This window comes from Rhinatrema bivittatum, chromosome 15 (assembly GCF_901001135.1).
Source record: "Rhinatrema bivittatum chromosome 15, aRhiBiv1.1, whole genome shotgun sequence".
Lineage (NCBI taxonomy): Eukaryota > Metazoa > Chordata > Amphibia > Gymnophiona > Rhinatrematidae > Rhinatrema > Rhinatrema bivittatum.
In genome coordinates, this window is record NC_042629.1 from 891,859 (window position 1) to 912,453 (window position 20,595).

Genomic DNA, 20,595 nt, shown 5'->3' on the forward strand with positions numbered 1-20,595 from the left:
ATAGTTGGTTCAAATCTTTCCTCTACAATAGATCCTTCAAAGTTAAAATCAACAACAAAGAATCGCCATTAACAAAATCCAACCTAGGCGTACCACAAGGATCTTCCCTTTCCCCAACCCTTTTTAATATTTACCTCCTACCCCTTTGCCAATTGCTATCCGACCTTAATTTAATTCATTATTTGTATGCAGACGATGTACAGATTCTTATACCTATTACAGAATCTATTTCAAAAGCACTCTCCCACTGGAATAACTGCCTTATATCTATCACTAACCTCCTCAATAGACTAAATCTGGTCTTTAACTCTTCGAAGACAGAGCTCCTCCTCATCTCTGCAAATGAAGAAAATATTCCCATACCATACCCTCACAACGCATTCATCACACATAAGCAGGTGAGAGATCTAGGAGTAATTCTGGATAACAGACTAAACCTTAAGAAAATGGTTAATTCTACATCCAAAGACTGTTTTTACAGACTCCAGGTTCTGAAACGACTCAAGCCACTTCTTCTTTTCAAAGATTTCAGAACAGTACTCCAGGCGTTGTTATTCTCCAAGATAGACTATTGCAGTGCCCTCCTCCTTGGCCTACCCAAATCGACCACTAAACCGCTTCAGATGATACAAAATTCTGCAGCGAGAATTCTGACTAACACCAGCCGAGGAAATCACATCTCACCCATACTCAGAAACCTACATTGGCTACCAGTAAATTTTAGAATCCTCTACAAAGCAATCACCCTAATTCATAAATCCATCCATCACCAACTCCAACTCAGCCTTGAAATACCCTTCATAGAAACATAGAAACATAGAAATGACGGCAGAAGAAGACCGAATGGCCCATCCAGTCTGCCCAGCAAGCCTCACACATTTTTTCTCTCATTCTTATCTGTTACTCTTAGCTCCTTGTTTTATTCCCCTTCCACCCCCACCATTAATGTAGAGAGCAGTGATGGAGCTGCATGCAAGTGAAATATCTAGCTTGATTAGTTAGGGGTAGTAGGGGCAGTAACCGCCGCGATAAGCAAGCTACACCCATGCTTATTTGTTTTACCTAGACTATGTTGTACAGCTCTTGTTGGTTTTTTTTTTTCTTCTCCCCTGCTGTAGAAGCAGAGAGCCATGCTGGATATGCATTGAAAGTGAAGTATCAGGCACATTTGGTTGGGGTAGTAACCGCCGTAACAAGCCAGCTACTCCTCGCTTTGTGATTGCGAATCCTTTTTTTCTTCACCCCTGTCGTTGAAGCTATGCAGGATATGCGTGAAGCATCAGTTTTTTGTTTTTTTTGTTTTTTTTTTTTTTCCCCCTGCCGTTGAAGCAGAGAGCTATGCTGGAAATGCGTGATGTATCAGTCTTTCTCCCATGCCGATGCAGCAGAGAACCATGCTGGATATGCATGGAAAGTGAAGTATCAGGCACATTTGGTTTGGGGTAGTAACTGCCGTAACAAGCCAGCTACTCCCCGCGTTTTGAGTGCGAACCCTTTTTCTTCTCCTTTGCCGTTGTAGCAGAGAGCTCTGCTGGATGTGTGAAGTATCAGTTATTCTTCTCCCCTGTCATTGAAGCAGAGAGCTATGCTGTATATGCATTGAAAGTGAAGTATCAGGCATATTTGGTTTGGGGTAGTAACCGCCGTAACAAGCCAGCTACTCCCCTCTTTATGAGTGCAAATCCTTTTTTCCATTACCTCTTGCTGTTGAAGCTTAGAGCGATGTAGGAGTCACAGTAAGCATGTGTATGTTTATTTAATAAGGGTATTGTGTCAATAGCCATCATTCTGGCGAGTCACCCACTCTTCATTGGTGGCCTCTTGACTTTATGGATCCGCAGTGTTTATCCCACGCCCCTTTGAAGTCTTTCACAGTTCTGGTCTTCACCACTTCCTCCGGAAGGGCATTCCAGGCATCCACCACCCTCTCCGTGAAGAAATACTTCCTGACATTGGTTCTGAATCTTCCTCCCTGGAGCCTCAAATCGTGACCCCTGGTTCTGCTGATTATTTTCCTACGGAAGAGGTTTGTCGTTGTTTTTGGATCATTAAAACCTTTCAAGTATCTGAAAGTCTGTATCATATCACCTCTGCTCCTCCTCTCCTCCAGGGTGTACATATTTAGATTCTTCAATCTCTCCTCGTACGTCATCCTATGAAGATCCTCCACCTTCCTGGTCGCCCTTCTCTGTACTGCTTCCATCTTGTCTTTGTCTTTTTGTAGATACGGTCTCCAGAACTGAACACAGTACTCCAGGTGAGGCCTCACCAAGGACCTGTACAAGGGAATAATCACTTCCCTTTTCTTACTTGATATTCCTCTCTCTATGCAGCCCAGCATTCTTCTGGCTTTTGCTATCGCCTTGTCGCATTGTTTCGCTGTCTTCACATCATTAGACACTATCACCCCAAGGTCCCTCTCCTGCTCCATGTACATCAGCCTTTCCCCCCCCCATCGAGTACAGTTCATTCGGATTTCCACTCCCCATATGCATGACTTTGCACTTCCTGGCATTGAATCTCAGCTGCCATATCTTCGACCACTCTTCCAGTTTCCTTAGATCCCGTCTCATTCTCTCCACTCCTTCCGGCGTGTCCACTCTGTTGCAGATCTTAGTGTCATCCGCAAAAAGACAAACCTTACCTTCTATCCCATCTGCAATGTCGCTCACAAAGATATTGAACAGGACTGGTCCCAACACCAATCTTTGCGGCACACCACTTAAAACCGCTCTCTCTTCAGAGAAGGCTCCATTTACCATCACACATTGTTTTCTGTCCGTCAACCAATTTGCAATCCAGGTCACCACATCGGCACTCACTCCCAAGCTTCTCGTTTTATTCACCAGTCTCCTGTGCGGAACCGTATCAAAAGCTTTGCTGAAATCCAAGTAGATGACATCTAGTGCTCTTCCTTGATCCAATTCCTTGGTTACCCAGTCAAAAAAGTCAATCAAATTTGTCTGACAGGATCTTCCCCTGGTGAATCCATGCTGCCTCTGGTCCATCAATTCTCCAGACTGTAGATAGTTGACTATTCTCTCTTTCAGCAGTGACTCCATTACTTTTCCCACCACCGAAGTGAGGCTAACCGGTCTGTAGTTGCCTGCCTCTTCCCTGTTCCCACTCTTGTGAAGCGGGACCACCACCGCTCTTCTCCAATCACTCGGCACCACTCCCGTTTCTAGGGATCTATTGAACAGGTCACACAGCGGACCCGCCAGAACATCTCTGAGCTCCCTCAATATCCTTGGATGAATCCCATCAGGCCCCATGGCTTTGTCCACTTTCAGGTTCTTTAGTTCTTTCCACACATTTTCTACTGTAAAAGGATTTTCATCTATTCCCCTTCCCTCCAGTTTCTTGTTGTTTAGAGATGGTCCTTCTCCAGGGTCTTCTTTAGTGAACACAGAGCTGAAGTATTCGTTTAATATTTCTGCCATTTCTTCGTCTCTCTCTATACATTGATCATTACCACCTTTCAATTTCACTATACCACTTTGGACCTTTCTCTTTTCGCTGATGTATCTGAAAAATGTTTTGTCACCATTTTTTATCTCCTTGGCAATCCTCTCTTCCGCTTGACTCTTTGCCAACTTGATTAATTTCTTTGTCTCCCTCAGTTGATACAAATATTCTTCTTTGTGCTCCTCCCTTTGGGATCCTTTATATTTCTTGAATGCTGTTCTTTTAGCTTTAATTTTGTCAGCCACCTCCATTGAGAACCAGATAGGTTTCAGTTTTCTTTTGCTTTTCTTTACATTTCTAACATATAGAGCAGTTGCCTTGGTGATTGCTCCTTTTAGATTGGTCCACTGCTGATCCACATCTCTCTCGTTCTCCCATCCTTTAAGTTCTTCCTCCAGGTAGTTCCCCATTTCCTCAAAGTCTGTGTTTTTGAACTGTAAAACTCGGGTCTTTGTGGTTCTTTTCCCTATTATTTTAGTGATATTAAACCATACCGTTTGATGATCACTGCTGCTGAGGTGGGCGCCCACCTGGACATCTGAGACATTATCTGCATTAGTGAGCACTAAGTCGAGTATAGCTCCTTCTCTCGTGGGTTCCAACACCATTTGTTTGAACAAAGATACTTGCATGGCATCCACTATCGCTCTACTATTTTTAGTTTCTGCAGATGGGATTTTCCAGTCTACATCTGGCATATTAAAGTCACCCACGATCACCACTTCTCCCTTCTTACCTATCTTATGGATGTCTTTAACCAGATCTCTGTCCAGCTCTTCCTTTTGGTTTGGAGGCCTGTAAACCACTCCAATATAAATGGATGCTCTGTCATCGTTTTTTAGGTCGACCCATAGAGCTTCTTCAATACCCCAACTTCCTTGTAGCTCAGTTGCTTGGATGTTGTTTCTGACATAAAGAGCCACACCTCCCCCTTTTCTATCCTCTCTGTCCTTCCTTAACAAGTTGTAGCCTGGTATTGTTGTATCCCATTCATGAGATTCTGTGAACCATGTTTCTGTGATAGCAATAATGTCCAATTCTGCCTCAGCCATTAGGGCCTGCAGATCTGGGATTTTATTTCCCAAACTATGAGCATTTGTGGTCATAGCCTTCCAGGTACTCTCTTTACGGTTATTGCATTTCCTGGACTCCTTGTGAGATATTTGTTGAGATTTGTTATTCACTTCACTATTTCTTTTTGCGGTAGTGCCACTGTTGACAGAGTTTTCCATCTCAATTAGATTTTTTTTTTGCTTATGGATCTTTAAATACTGCATGCATTGTGTTTTCTCTCTCTTTTCTGGTAATACTGCAATGCTTTTCTCAAGAACTTCTTCAGTTTTTATTTTAGAGAAGGCTTGTTGTTCTTTTTGCATTTGGTACATTGTGTGTCTCCTCATCACAGGTCTAATTCTACCAGAGCCAACTGTATTCCTGGTTTTTAAAGAATTTCCTGATGACCTGTTTGAGTGGGGCGGTATACCTGTTGGCTGCTCTTCTGTCAAGAATGGGTGACTGTGGGTCCTACCTGAGCCTAATGGATCTCCTTTTCTTGACTCCTGGTTTGTTTGTGGTATTGGGGAATTATTTTCTGAGTAATGCAATGTGGGTGTAATTCTTTTAATTGAAGCTAATTGATCTTTAATCACAGTCAGCTCCATTTTCAAGGACGAGAGTTGTGCACAAATTGGGCAAGCTCTAAGTTTCCAGATGCTTTCCCTCAGAATAAAGGCTCCACAGCAGTTACATTGGATAGTCCTCATCTTGGTAATTTGTGGCTTTATTTCCTTGACTGTAACCAATGTACTAATTTATCTTGCTGCCAATGGTAATCTAGGCAGTCTTTATTAGAAACAAGCCCCAGGGGTGGGTGGGTAGAGGGGTAGGGTGGGAGGGAGTCAAACAATTTAGCCTGGGACAAGCTGGGTAAAGCAGGGCACTACTGGACTGTTGTCTTTGCCTTTTGGTCAATTCTTTTTTTAAAAAAAAACAGTCTTTATGCCCCAGTTTTTTAGTTGTGCCAGCTAACCCCAAACTAGAGAGATTTTCCCAGTTTAAAAGCTGATAGCTTTGCAGACAGGAAATAATCAACAGAAGCTTTCTACACAAGCTTCTACACAAAATGAAACAGACTAGAAAGAAGTTAAAACACAGGCAGTAAATAATCACAGAAGCTTTCTACACAAGCTTCTACACAACTTCAGATCAATAAGCAAAAAGAAGTAAAAATAAGCAGAAAATACTTAGCCAGAATGAAGATTTTGCAATGCAGTTAAACAGTTCCACCAGAGAAATCCCTTAGCATGTGCTCAGGACAACAATGGCTAACAATGGCTCCCTTCCTTGCTCTGATTACCTTGCACAGGTCTGAGCCACACCCAACAGGCCAATTAGAGATAATCATAAAGGTACTTTGAATTACCCCCCAACCAAAGCTTCACGTCTTTCCTCAACCAAAGACCGAGCTTTTTCAACAGCAGGTCCATCTATTTGGAACAACATTCCTTCAAGCCTCCGATTAGAACCCTGACATGGCTATTCCACCAAGCCTTCGATGATCCTCCAGACAACCCTTAATCTTCTCTTTCCTCACCTGGACGTAGAAGATTAAAGTCCTCCAACCATTCAAACAAAGAACTCTGGCACTCACTGATTAAAGCATCTTTTGCTCTAATCTAAATTCCTTTTTGGTTTATGCTTCTTTAATTACTTTTTGCCTTTAACTTTCTTCCAGCTCTTAAGCTTCCCAAGTTTTTACTCCTTGTTAAATGTAACTTTACCTTATTCTCTTCTCTTGTTAATTACTTTTATTTATTGCTTCAGTTATACCCTTGTTTTATGTAAACCGATCCAATATGGTTTATTTACTATGAAGGTCGGTATAAAAAAGTGTTAAATAAATAAATAAATAAATAAATAAATATTCTCTAAGTGAACTTAATAGCAGGTAATGGACTTCTCCTCCAAGAACTTATCCAATCCTTTTTTAAACACAGCTATACTAACTGCACGAACCACATTCTCTGGCAACAAATTCCAGAGTTTAATTGTGCGTTGAGTAAAAAAGAACTTTCTCCGATTAGTTTTAAATGTGCCCCATGCTAACTTCATGGAGTGCCCCCTAGTCTTTCTACTATCCGAAAGAGTAAATAACCGATTCACATCTACCCGTTCTAGACCTCTCATGATTTTAAACACCTCTATCATATCCCCCCTCAGTCGTCTCTTCTCCAAGCTAAAAAGTCCTAACCTCTTTAGTCTTTCCTCATAGGGGAGTTGTTCCATTCCCCTTATTTTGGTAGCCCTTCTCTGTACCTTCTCCATCGCAATTATATCTTTTTTGAGATGCGGCGACCAGAATTGTACACAGTATTCAAGGTGCGGTCTCACCATGGAGCGATACAGAGGCATTATGACATTTTCCGTTTTATTCATCATTCCTTTTCTAATAATTCCCAACATTCTGTTTGCTTTTTTGACTGCCGCAGCACACTGCACCGACGATTTCAATGTGTTATCCACTATGACACCTAGATCTCTTTCTTGGGTTGTAGCACCTAATATGGAACCCAACATTGTGTAATTATAGCATGGGTTATTTTTCCCTATATGCATCACCTTGTACTTATCCACATTAAATTTCATCTGCCATTTGGATGCCCAATTTTCCAGTCTCACAAGGTCTTCCTGCAATTTATCACAATCTGCTTGTGATTTAACTACTCTGAACAATTTTGTGTCATCTGCAAATTTGATTATCTCACTCGTCGTATTTCTTTCCAGATCATTTATAAATATATTGAACAGTAAGGGTCCCAATACAGATCCCTGAGGCACTCCAATGTCCACTCACTTCCACTGAGAAAATTGCCCATTCAATCCTACTCTTTGTTTCCTGTCTTTTAGCCAGTTTGCAATCCACGAAAGGACATCGCCACCTATCCCATGACTTTTTACTTTTCCTAGAAGCCTCTCATGAGGAACTTTGTCAAACGCCTTCTGAAAATCCAAGTATACTATATCTACCGGTTCTATTGTGCACATGGGCCTATTGTGCACAGTGCACATGGGCCTATTTGTGCGCACTGCACCGATGCATGCACCGCTGTGCACACAAGTAGTTTGTGTGGACAATACGGCGGTCAAGGGGGGGGGAACGGTGCCGATGACCACGCGGGCAAGATGGCGACCCCCTCCCCCCGGAGAGTCTCTACGTAGGAGGACCCTCGCACCGGATCGGGGTCTAGCCCGGACGGGGCTGCTCAACCCGATACAACAGACACCGGAAGGACGATCTGTGTGGCTATCCGAGCCTCAGAGACCGGAGACTTTAAGAAAGTTTTCTATCTTACCTTGTCTCGGTGCTTCCTGGTCTCCGGCTGCGGGGGGAGAGGGAAAATACCTTCACCGCTGCGCTCGGTATTGCACCTGCTGCTTCAGCCACTCTGGGGGCTAAGTCCACGCTGGGAACCGGCTACCGGACCGAGGCTTACCTCTGAGGGATCTCGGAAATCACCTCAGGAATTCTCGAATGGGGGAGGGACCCTTAGGTATCACTGCAGGAGAGCAGGGCTAGTCTTGTAGAGGTAAGATTTTTTTTTCTTTGGTTTGGATTTTCTAACGCTGTGCAACAGTGTGTAGTGTCCCAAACTGCTAAGGAGACAGAAATACTGGGGAGCAGAGCTTCCTGCACTGGTATATGTAGGCTGACGTCAGATTGAAATCTGACTCAGTCTCCCAACTGTTATCAGGAGTACACTATACTCATTGGTCCTGAGTCCATCTGCTACACGCTAGGAAAGTATATATATATTTTTTTAGACAGCAGAATGTGAAAAATGTACAAGGGTTTGATGGCTTCTGCAAGGTTTTTTAATAGCATAACTAAGAACTGTTAGATGTGAATGTATTGAAAAAACACCAGCCTATACTGCAATATTAAGCAAGTGTGCTTTATTCTGTAATAAGGAGCAGCTTAACTTAAGGGCAAAGACTTTTCCCCTGCTGGAGTCCTGCGTAACATACATTAAGACAATTTGCTCAGATCATTGGTATAAAAGTAGAGTGTAGCTGTTCAATCATTTTGGTCGTCATCCCAGTTTTTCTTTCCTGTGGGTGGTTTGGGCCCACCAGCTGGTTTTGCCATGATGATCTAGAAAATATTAAGGACTAAAATTATTATTCAAAATCCAGACACAGAAGAAGTTCTGACATGCAGCATGCACTAACTTCAGACAAAGCTTTACATAAATGTTTGCTTCCTACACACAGTTTTATAAATGCACCATTAGCGCTGCAATCAGAAGTTCTCAGTGGTACTAATGCACTATGTATTCATACAATGAAACCATGCAAGTCAATTCATCAGCAGTTAAAAATAAGTAGAATTATTGAAAAAATGTAAACATCTAAGTACTGGTAGGAAATTAAGCACTAGTATCTGTTCTGGTGTCTGTAAAGGTGGCGACATATAATCAGTGTTAGCACTACTGAAGCAGGAACCCCACAACTTGATACTACAATACTAAAGAAACCTGGAGTTTTAGTTATAGACATCTATACACCATATAGCAAAATATTCATTTTGCTGTAAATTTATCCCACATCACTGAGTGAACTATTAGAGCCCCATATGCATATACCTTCACTATAATCATAAGATGCTGTAAGTATAATTTTACTTAATATATCACAGCTAATTATATCAGTAAATCAGAGCGATGGACATTAGTTCTATTTAATTCTGTACTTTTCAACACTGAGGTACAGAAAAGCTGTATTTCCTACACTGAAAAATACAAAGATCTATTGGCTAGACTCAAGCTGAATATGTACAAGGATTCAAGAGCCACCTTCATAATAATTTAAATGAAAGAAAATAAAGGACCAAATGGTCTATCTAGTCTGCAGAGTTGGCATTCATCCACAGAAAAGTTGAGGTCCTCTGTCTCATGCTGGACTGGTCCAGCAGGATAAAGAAACTTTTTCCTATCAGTCAAGACTGAGTAAAAATGTTTTTGAGATAGGTTATGTTTGAGAGTAGAGAAAGCAAATGTTGCTTATCTGATGTAACAGGTGTTCTCACAGGACAGCAGGATGTTAGTCCTCACAAATGGGTGACATCGAGGATGGAGCCCAACCACGGAAAAACTTCTGTCAAAGTTTCTGGAACTTTGACTGGCCCCTACTAGGCAGGCCCAGCACGGCACCAACCCTGCAGCCAGCAGGGGTCCCACTTCAGTCTTGTTTCAAAGCTACAGGCAGTGCCGAAAAATAAAATAAGAAAACGAACCCAACACCACGGGGCGGCGGGCGGGTTTCGTGAGGACTAACATCCTGCTGTCCTGTGAGAACACCTGTTACATCAGGTAAGCAACATTTGCTTTCTCACAGGACAAGCAGGATGGTTGTCCTCACAAATGGGTGAGTACCGAGCTGAGGATGTCCGAACGTGCACCAAAAGTACCCAACGGCGTGCAACAGGCACAACAACTGGGGTGAAAGTTGGTAGAGGACATCCGCACCCCACCGGGTAGGCGGAAGGGTGTTGGTACGTCATGTTGGAAAAAGGTTACGCAAGACAGATTGGCCGAAGATGGAATCCTGTCTTCCAGCTTTGTCCAAACAGTAGTGGGCTGCAAATGTATGGAGAGAACTCCAGGCAGCAGCCCTACAGATGTCAGGAAGCGGCACCGATCGAAGGTGAGCTACTGAAGTCGCCATGGCCCTCACAGAGTGTGCCTTAACACGGTCTTGAAAGGGAATGTTGGGATTACTACCTGATAATCCCCTTTTCCTTAGTGTAGACAGATGGACTCAGTACAAATGGGGATAGTATCCGCGTGCTAGCAGTTGGAGACGGATCTGACGTCAGCACGGGGGCGTATATATCCCCACAGGAAGCGTAGCTATTCAGTAATCTTCCTTGCAAAAGCTGTTATAGTGTACTGACGCACAGTTAAAAAGTGAAACAGGATTCCCCTGACCGATTGATAGTAGCTGGAGACCGCCAGCATTCCCAACCGAAAGGCGTGGACACCTGGTAGAGTGTACGCTCTCATGGAAACAGATGACATGGCTTACCTGGAATCGGTGATACCCATGTACGCAGGCAGCTGGGCGGGATGCTGAGTCCATCTGTCTACACTAAGGAAAAGGGGATTATCAGGTAGTAATCCCAACATTTCCTGGCGTGTAGCCAGATGGACTCAGTACAAATGGGATGTACAAAAGCTTTACTCCCCACCTGGGCGGGAGGCTGCCTGAGGCCCATGTAACACCGCCCTGGCAAATGCTGAGTCCTCCCTGGCCTGGACATCCAGGCGGTAGAATCTGGAAAAGGTATGGAGGGAGGACCATGTCGCCGCTTTACAGATTTCCGCAGGCGATAGCATCCTGGATTCCGCCCAGGATGCCGCTTGAGCTCGGGTAGAATGAGCCTTGACATGTAGAGGCGGGGTTTTTCCAGCCTCTACGTAAGCTGCCCGGATAACTTCCTTGATCCAGCGGGCGATGGTGGGCCAAGAGGCCGCTTCACCTTGTTTCTTCCCGCTGTGCAGGACGAACAGATGGTCCGTCTTTCATAGGTCTTGTGTAAGTTCCAAATATCTGGGCAGCAATCTGCCAATGTCGAGATGGCGCAATAAACGCCCTTCTTCAGATTTCCTCAGCCCCGCCGTGGTAGGCAAGGTTATGGTCTGATTAAGATGAAACCGTGAAACCACCTTAGGTAGAAAGGAGGGAACCGTACGAAGATGGATAGCCTCTGGAGTGATCCTGAGAAATGGATCCCGGCAGGACAATGCTTGTAGCTCTGAGATGCGGCGGGCTGAACAAACAGCCAGCAAGAATACCATCTTCAAAGTGAGGGAACGAAGAGACAGGCCCCGAAGGGGTCGAAAGGTGGATCCCACAAGGAAATCCAAAACAAGGTTGAGGTTCCACAAAGGCACAGGCTACTTCAGTGGCGGACGAATATGCTTGACCCCCTGCAGGAAGCGAGAAACATCCTGGTGCTTAGCGATGGGCTTGCCAGCCCTCCTGGGACCATAACAAGACAGCGCAGCCACCTGAACTTTGATGGAGCTGAGGGAGAGACCCTTCTGAAGGCCAGCCTGCAGGAAATCCAACACAATAGAGATCGTGGTTGCATGTGGATTGGTGCCATGCGAGTCGCACCAGGCTTCAAATACTCTCCAGATCCTGATGTAAGTGAGGGATGTGGAAAACTTGCGAGCTCGGAGGAGGGTATCAATCACGGGCTCCGAGTAACCCCTCTTCTTCACCCCTGCTCATGTGGTTGGACTGCAACCACCACCGTAACTGGGTGCGCACTCGGGCAGGTAGAGGTAGGTGCGCGGAGTAGGTCCGCAGATGGGGACTCCAGCAAGAGAGCAGGGCGTGTTGGAGAGGCCTCATATGGGCCCTCGCCCAGGGCACCACTTCCAGGGTGGATGCCATGAGACCAAGAACCTGCAGATAATCCCAGGCGGTGGGTCGACTGGCTCCCATCAAAGACCGGATATGCTGCTGAAGGTTCAACGTCCTCTTGGCGGTGAGACTGACCGTGTCTGCCCGGGTGTCGAACTGTACTCCCAGGTATTCCAGGGACTGGGAAGGCTGTAGGCAGCTCTTGCCGAGGTTGATAACCCAGCCCAGGCTTTCCAGAAGGGCTATCACTCTGTCGGGGGTCCGAAGGCTCTCCTCTCGAGACTTCGCCCTGATCAGCCAGTCGTCTAGGTAGGGATGGACCAGAATTCCTTCCCGCCTGAGCGCCGCCGCTACTACTACCACCACCTTGGTGAATGTCCGTGGCGATGTCGCCAACCCAAAGGGCAGGGCCCGAAACTGGAAATGGCGGCCTAGAACCTTGAAGCGTAGGTAGCGCTGATGATCCGGATGGATCGGGATATGCAGGTATGCCTCTGACAGGTCTAATGCCGTGAGGAATTCCCCTGGCTGTACTGCGGCCTTGATGGAGCGTACAGTTTCCATGCGAAACCGCGGGACCCGTAAGTAGCGATTGACTGACTTGAGGTCCAGGACGGGCCGAAAGGTACCCCCTTTCTTGGGTACAATGAAATAGATGGAATAATGGCCAGAATTCACTTCCCAGGCAGGTACTGGGATGATGGCTTTCAAGGACATGAGTCTTGCCAGGGTAGCTTCCAATGCTGTCTTCTTGTGTGCGGGACACGAAGATTCCACAAACTTGTCCGGAGGGAAGCAAGGCTAGAAGTCACCCGAAAACGAGCTTTCTCGGTAGCTGGACCCATTTTATGGAATTCCCTTCCCAATCCTCTTCGTTTAATTTCAAATCCTTCCCATTTCAAAAAAATCACTCAAAACCCATCTTTTTCAATTAGCATTAAAAACTCTTACTCCAGAACAAACATAAAGTCTTCTCCACCACTTCATTTACAGCCACCATCATATTTTTCATTTCATTTTTCATGAAAAAAAAAAAAAAAAAAAAAAGCAAACAGAATGTTGGGAATTATTAGAAAAGGAATGATGAATAAAACGGAAAATGTCATAATGCCTCTGTATCACTCCATGGTGAGACCGCACCTTGAATACTGTGTACAATTCTGGTCGCCACATCTCAAAAAAGATATAATTGCGATGGAGAAGGTACAGAGAAGGGCTACCAAAATGATAAGGGGAATGGAACAACTCCCCTATGAGGAAAGACTAAAGAGGTTAGGACTTTTCAGCTTGGAGAAGAGACGACTGAGGGGGGATATGATAGAGGTGTTTAAAATCATGAGAGGTCTAGAACGGGTAGATGTGAATCGGTTATTTACTCTTTCGGATAGTAGAAGGACTAGGGGACACTCCATGAAGTTAGCATGGGGCACATTTAAAACTAATCGGAGAAAGTTCTTTTTTACTCAACGCACAATTAAACTCTGGAATTTGTTGCCAGAGAATGTGGTTCGTGCAGTTAGTATAGCTGTGTTTAAAAAAGGATTGGATAAGTTCTTGGAGGAGAAGTCCATTACCTGCTATTAAGTTCACTTAGAGAATAGCCACTGCCATTAGCAATGGTTACATGGAATAGACTTAGTTTTTGGGTACTTGCCAGGTTCTTATGGCCTGGATTGGCCACTGTTGGAAACAGGATGCTGGGCTTGATGGACCCTTGGTCTGACCCAGTATGGCATTTTCTTATGTTCTTATGTTCTTATGTTCGTTTCCCCCCCCTTCCTTTCGTTTCCCATCTGTTCCCTAGCCTTCGGACTCACTTTGTCACTTCTCTACCTTCTTCCCTTCCTCCCATATTATTAGTAAAGTTCCACGGCAACAGTTTTATTTTTATTTACTTTAGTAAACACTTGTTTATTTCTAGCTGGAATTTGTTCCAGCTATTAAGTAATTTTATGTACTTTTAATTTTATTTATTACCTTTTTCTTTTTTATTATTTTTCTCCAATGTAAACCACTTTGACAAAAAACTAATTTTATAAAGTGGTATATAAATTCTTTTAAATAAATAAATGATGAAAGTCCAGATAATATCCCTCCCGGATAACGGCGAGAACCCACTGGTCCGATGTAATCTCGACCCATCTGGGGTAGAAGAGGGTCAACCTGCCCCCTATGGCTCCGTCCCCCAGATGAATCGGCGGATTCTCATTGGGAGGCGCGGCCGGGACCTGAACCCGGGCCCGCTCCCCTCCTGCGCTGCTTGGTCCGAAAGGACTGATTCCCGGCTGGAGGACGTGGTGCCTGGTAACGACCCCTGTAAGGAACGAAACGCTGGGAACTCCTGCCCCTGGAGGGCCTTGGAAAGGCGCGCTGGCCCCTTCGGAACCAATCTTCCGGCAATCTGGGCACTGGAGAGGCGCCCCATGCACTGGCCAGTTTATCAAGGTCGCTGCCAAATAGAAAGGAGCCCTTGAAGGGCAATCTGGTGAGGCGGGTTTTAGAAGGCGCATCAGCCGACCATCTTCGGATCCAGAGCTGCCTCCTGGCCGCTACGGAGGATGAAATCCCTTTAGCGGTTGTCCGTACCAGGTCAGATGCCGCATCCGTAAGGAACGAAAGAGCAGATTCCATGTCCGCCGCTGGAGCGTTGTTCCTAACCTGTGACAAACAGGCACGCGTCACCACCGTGCAGCAGGTGGCGATCCGTAAAGATAAAGCCGCCACCTCAAAGGCCTGACGCAGAATGGCGTCCAGTCGTCGATCATGCGGCTCCCTGAGGGCCGTCCCCCCTTCAACTGGAATGGTAGTGCGCTTGACCACCGCGCTAATCAAGGCGTCCACCTGAGGGCACGCCAGCAGATCCTGGATAGCCGGCGCCAATGGGTACATGCTCGTCAGAGCCCGACCCCCTTTGAAGTCAGCCGCTGGAGCCGCCCATTCTAAATCAATCAGTTGTTGCGCCGCCTGTAAGAATGGAAAATGGCGGGCCGTAGGACGAAGACCTTCCAGTAGGGGGTTCTGCGCAGAAGGTATCGAAGCGCTGGGACCTGTAATATCCAATTCCGCCAGACACTGAGACACCAGGTCGGAGAGATCCTCCTTAGGGAAGAACCGCCTCATGGTTCGATATGGCTCAGTCCCTGGAGGGAGGTCCCCCTCGTCCGGGAGTTCGGACTCGTCCTGCGAGACCTCCTGGTCTGACTGATCTGGGCTATCCATCGGTGGGAAGTCCCGCTCGCGATAAGGTTGTGAAGGCCCAGGAACAGGATCCACAGGAGCTGCCACCGGAGCAGCCGCCGCAGGCGCAGCCACCGCAGGAACTACAGGAACCGTAGGGCCTGGATGGGCAGCCGTTTGCATCTGAACAAAAGCATGAATTCCCTTAAAAAGATCCACCCAGGAAATGGAAGCAGCCTCTAAGCGCCGGGGTACAAGCTCCCCCGGGACGCCGGATTGGTCGAGACTGCCCCCTAACTCCGGGGTAGCCCCTGGGGAACTGTCCACAAATCGTGGTTGAGACAGGTCCTGGCCCGAGGGTCGCAGGGCCCCCTCACATTGGGCACACAAAGAATCTGGCTCAGCCCTGCGCGTGGCCCTAAGGTGGCATGCGGAGCAGAGGCCAAGGGCTGCAATGCCCGAAGCAGGGGGCGCCGTTGCTGAAGACTCCGCAGCTTTCTGATCCATTGAACAAAAGGTGCACACAAATAATATGCGGCAGCAATAGGCTCTCAATGGCAATAGGCTCACAATGGCAATAGGCTCACAATGGCAATAGGCTCTCAATGGCAATAGGCTCTCAATGGCAATAGGCTCTCAATAGCAATAGGCGCTTAAGAGCAATAGGCGCGCAATAAGAAGAGGCTGCAACAATATGCATGCAAGAGGCATTCAATACGCATTCAGCAATAAGCGGTCAGCAATATGCTCGTAATAGGCATTCAAGAAGCTGTCAGTAATAAGCGGCCAGCAATATGCTCGTAATAGACAGTCAATAGGCTTTCAGTAATAAGCGGTCAGCAATATGCTCTTAATAGGCATTCAATAAGCTTTCAGTAATAAGCGGTCAGCAATATGCCGAAACAAAGTCAAGGAGGAAAAAAGCCGCGCCTATTACGGGCGCGGAGTACCTGAGCCAGGCCCTACGAGGGCGTCCTCCACGGCGTGCCACGCCGCCGATCCTCTGCGCTTCGGAGACCCGTAGGAAGAGACGTACTCCGTACCAGGTTCGGCACGTCCCAGCTGGAACACAGGCGGTCTCCGGCTGCGGGGGAAGGGATCACCTCACCACCGCAATTTGAGGAAATGCACCCGCTACCTCGTCCACGCCGGGACCGAGGGCCTCGTATACCTCACGCGGACTGCATCCGGGGACTGTGTCACTGCCGCGCTTCGGCAGGACCGAGGACTTTCCCACCGGGGAGCACGTAATCACCCCGGGAGCTCGCTGGGGGAGGAACCCGTGGGTATCTACCGCAGGAGCGCGGTGCTCTAAGTCGAAGAGACAGGAAAAACGAATCTAGAATGAGAAGAAAAGAGAAAAATTAAAGTAGTCTTGGAAAGCACGCTCAACTAGCGTGCAGGCACTCCAAGCTGCTTTGGAGACGGAAATTACTGAATAGCTACGCTTCCTGTGGGGATATATACGCCCCCGTGCTGACGTCAGATCCGTCTCCAACTGCTAGCACGCGGATACTATCCCCATTTGTACTGAGTCCATCTGGCTACACGCCAGGAAATGCCAGCTTGCTGATAGCAGAAAGATATGCAGTCCGCCAACCAGGAGGAAAGAGCCTGCTTACCCACAGGTTGCCCTAACTTGTTAGGATGGAAAGAGACGAATAATTGAGTGCTCTTTCTATGGGCAACGGTACGGTCTAGATAGAAAGCTAGAGCACGTTTACAGTCGAGGGTATGCAGAGTCTGTTCCCCGGAGTTGGAGTGGGGCCTGGGAAAGAAAATAGGTAGTATGATGGATTGATTAATATGAAACTCCGAAACTACCTTAGGTAAGAATTTAGGGTGAGTGCGGAGTACCGCCCGGTCCTGCAGGAGTTTAGTGTAAGGCAGGTAGGTAACTAGGGCCTGTAACTCACTAACCCTGCGAGCTGAAGTGATAGCCAAAAGGAAAATCACTTTCCATGTGAGATATTTAAGGTCACAGGAGTGAAGAGGTTCGAAGGGTGGTTTCATAAGGCGACCAAGAACCAGATTAAGCTCCCAAGATGGGGCCGGAGGGCATAAAGGTGGCTTCAAATGGTATCGGGGGTGTCCCTATTTCAGTACAACCCCTTATAACACGCTTTAAGAAAGCGTGTTATAAGGGGTTGTACTGAAATAGGGACACCCCCGATACCTTTATGGAAGGCGGCTACCGCACTGACATGCATTCTAATGGAAGAGGTCTTTAGACCTGATTCTGACAAATGCCAAAGATAGTCCAAAAATTTAGGAATTGGACAGGAAAGAGGATCAAGGGACTGAGAAGTGCACCATGATGTGTATCTTTTCCATTTATAGGAGTAAGATTTTCTTGTGGAAGACTTTCGTGAAGCGATGAGGACATGAGAAACTGAATCACATAGGTTAAGTGGTTGAAGGACTAACCGTTCAACATCCATGCCGTCAGGGATAAGGCTTGGAGATTGGGATGGAGGAGGCATCAGTCATTTTGAGTGATCAGATGCGGGTCCTTTCCCAAGGGAATGTGCCTGCGGATGGAAAGATCCTGGAGTATGGAGAACCACACTTGGCGTGGCCAGTGAGATGCGATCAGGATCATGGTTCCCTTGTCCTGACGTAGCTTCACAAGAGTCTTCGACAGAAGAGGAAGTGGAGGGAATGCATAAAGCAGACCGGTTGACCACGGGAGGGAGAATGCATCCCTGGGCAGAGAGTGCTGAGTCCGAATGAGAGAGCAGTAATTGGCCATTTTGTGGTTCTGAGGGGACGCAAAGAGGTCTATGTGGGGATAACCCCATTGCTGGAAAAGAGAGGTCGCTACCAAAGGATTGAGTGACCACTCGTGTGGTTGGAAGACATGGCTCAGCCGGTCTGCCAAGACATTTTCTACCCCCGGCAAGTAGGTGGCCCTGAGGTACATCGAACGGGAGAGGGCTTCTGCCCAAATCTGCGCAGTTTCCTGACAGAGAAGGAAGGAGCCTGTGCCTCCCTGCTTGTTGATGTACCACATGGCCACCTGATTGTCCGTCTGAATCAAGATTATGTGATTTCATAGGCAATCTTGAAAGGCCCGGAGAGCGTATCGGATTGCCCGAAGCTCCAGGAAATTTATCTGGTGTTTGGCTTCCTCTAGAGACCAGAATCCTTGAGTTTGTAAATTGTTTACATGGGCTCCCCAGCCGACGTTGGAAGCGTCGGTGGTGAGAATTATTTGAGGATCTGGTGGATGAAAGGGCAAGCCTTGGAGGAGATTGGATTGATTTGTCCACCAGGCAAGAGACAGACGGAGTGCATGGGTGATGCGAACAACGGTCGATAGAGGCTGTGTGGCTTGTATCCATTGTGATTTCAGAGTCCACTGCATGACTCTCATGGCTAGACGGGCCTTTGGAGTCACAAACTGAAGAAGCCATGTGTCCCAACAGAATGAGGAATTGGCGAGCTGTTGCTGTGGGTTGGGACTGCAACTGGCAAGCTAGGGACACAAGGGTTTGGACACGATGATGAGGAAGGAAGGCTTTTGCCTGTAAGGTGTCCAAGTCTGCTCCAATGAAGGATAAGGTTTGAGATGGGAGAAAGTAGGATTTCTCGTAGTTGACAAAAAATCCCAGAGAAATTAGAGTTCGAATTGTCAGGGAAGACAGAGCGATTTGCTGGGTTGGGGCCCTGATCAACCAGTCGTCCAAGTAGGGGTAGACATGGACGCCTTCCTTCCTGAGGAACGCTGCAACCACTACGAGACATTTGGTGAAAACTCGCGGTGCAGATGATAGACCAAATGGGAGCACTCGGTATTGATAGTGGTTTTGGCCTACTAAAAATTGGAGGTATTTGCGATGAGACTGATTTATCGCAATGTGGGTATAAGCGTCTTTGAGGTCTAGAGAGCAGAGCCAGTCCTCCCTTTGCAGCAGAAGGAGAAGCGAGCCCAGGGTTACCATCTTGAACTTTTCTCTGTGAAGGTATTTGTTGAGGGCCGCAAGTCCAGGATTGGTCGAAGTCCTCCTGACTTTTTCGGGATCAGAAAGTACCTGGAATACAACCCCAGACCTTGTTGGGAAAGAGGAACGGGTTCTATAGCGTTGGACTGGAGGAGAAGAGATACTTCCTGCTCTAGAAGAACAGAGTGGTCGGTAAGTCTCCACGCTTGTAGAGGTGGAGAGTCCGCAGGAAGAGTTAGAAAGTTTAGATGGTAACCCTGTGCAATTATTGCTAGCACCCAATGATCTGTGGTGATGTGATGCCATTTTTCTGTAAAGTGGCTTAGTCGACCTCCTACTGGTATGTTTGGTAGAGGGATGAGGCATCTGCTCTCTAATTGAAAGTCAAAACCCCGACGCAGGGCCTGGTTGCGGAGCTGTTGTGGGCTTTTGCTTTCGAAGTTGGCGAGGCTGAGGCTTTTGATACGGCCTCGTTGACCTGGACTTGGTGTGTGGGGCATAATACTTCCATGGACGGAAGAATGACTTTTTAGATTCCTTCTTAAATGGTTGTTTAGAAGGGAAGTCAGAATGAATTGATGAGAGCTGTTTAAGGATCTCATGATGATCTTTTAATTCAGCAACTATTTGTTGAATTTGCTCACCAAACAAATTATCCCCTAAACAGGACAGGTTAGAGAGCCTGTCCTGAACCTCCGGGCGAAGGTCAGAAGACTTAAGCCAAGCCCAGCGCCTTGCCGAGATAGCTGTAGCAGACAGTCTAGTGGAAGCATCGAAGATGTCATAAGATGTTTGTATCTCATGCTTTCCGGCTTCGAACCCTTTAAGCACGAGGGTTTGGAGCTGTTGCTGGAATTGTTCTGGTAAGGTATCTGAAAATTCTTGTATCTGCTTAAAAATGACCCTGTTATATTGGGTCATGTATAGCTGATAAGAAGCTATTTTAGAAATAAGCATGGCCCCTTGGTAAACTTTTCTGCCTATACTATCTAGGAACTTGTTTTCCTTAGTAGGAGGTATGGATGAGTATGGCTTCATTCTTTTAGCTTTCTTTTGTGCTGACTCCACCACAACAGAGTGGTGGTCTAGCTGAGGTTTTTGAAAGCCAGGTGCTGACTGTACGAGGTAAGTAGAGTCCGCTTTTTTGTTTACTGGAGCAACAGATCCAGGAGTTTCCCAATTCTTTTTTAGAAGGTCCAGAAAAACCTGATGAATTGGAATGGAAGTGATGACTTTTGGGGCATCCAAAAATTGGAGTAATTCCATCATTTGGTGCCTGTCATCTTGCTCCGATTGAAGCTGAAAAGGGACCAATTCTGACATTTCCTTCACAAAATTTGTGAAAGAGAGGTCCTCGGGAGGAGAACGCTTTCTGCTTTCAGCAGGAGAGGGTGGTGAAGGTAAATCATCGGTATCCGTGGAAGAATTATCACCTCAGGTGTCATAAGGATCAGGTTGTTGACCTGTAGGACCCCGAGGGGGTTGGATACCTGAAGAACCCGGTTGAGGCTCCGAGAAACCCGAAGAATTCACCGGGGGCATCGAAAATACCCTTGGAGGCATTGGTGCCGGCATC

At 46.6% G+C, this 20,595-nt stretch overlaps 1 protein-coding gene across 2 annotated transcripts in view; it reads right to left on the bottom strand.

The window, feature by feature from the left end:
* Positions 1 to 8,399: 8,399 nt before the first annotated feature.
* The window catches only part of CCT8 (chaperonin containing TCP1 subunit 8), a 423,988-nt gene continuing 411,792 nt past the window's right edge, over positions 8,400 to 20,595 (bottom strand). For both annotated transcript variants that reach the window (XM_029578294.1, XM_029578293.1), the window contains one exon: positions 8,400 to 8,620. In XM_029578294.1, coding sequence (XP_029434154.1) covers positions 8,543 to 8,620 — 78 coding nt within the window. In that variant the 3' untranslated portion in view covers positions 8,400 to 8,542. The remainder of the gene's footprint in view (positions 8,621 to 20,595) is intronic.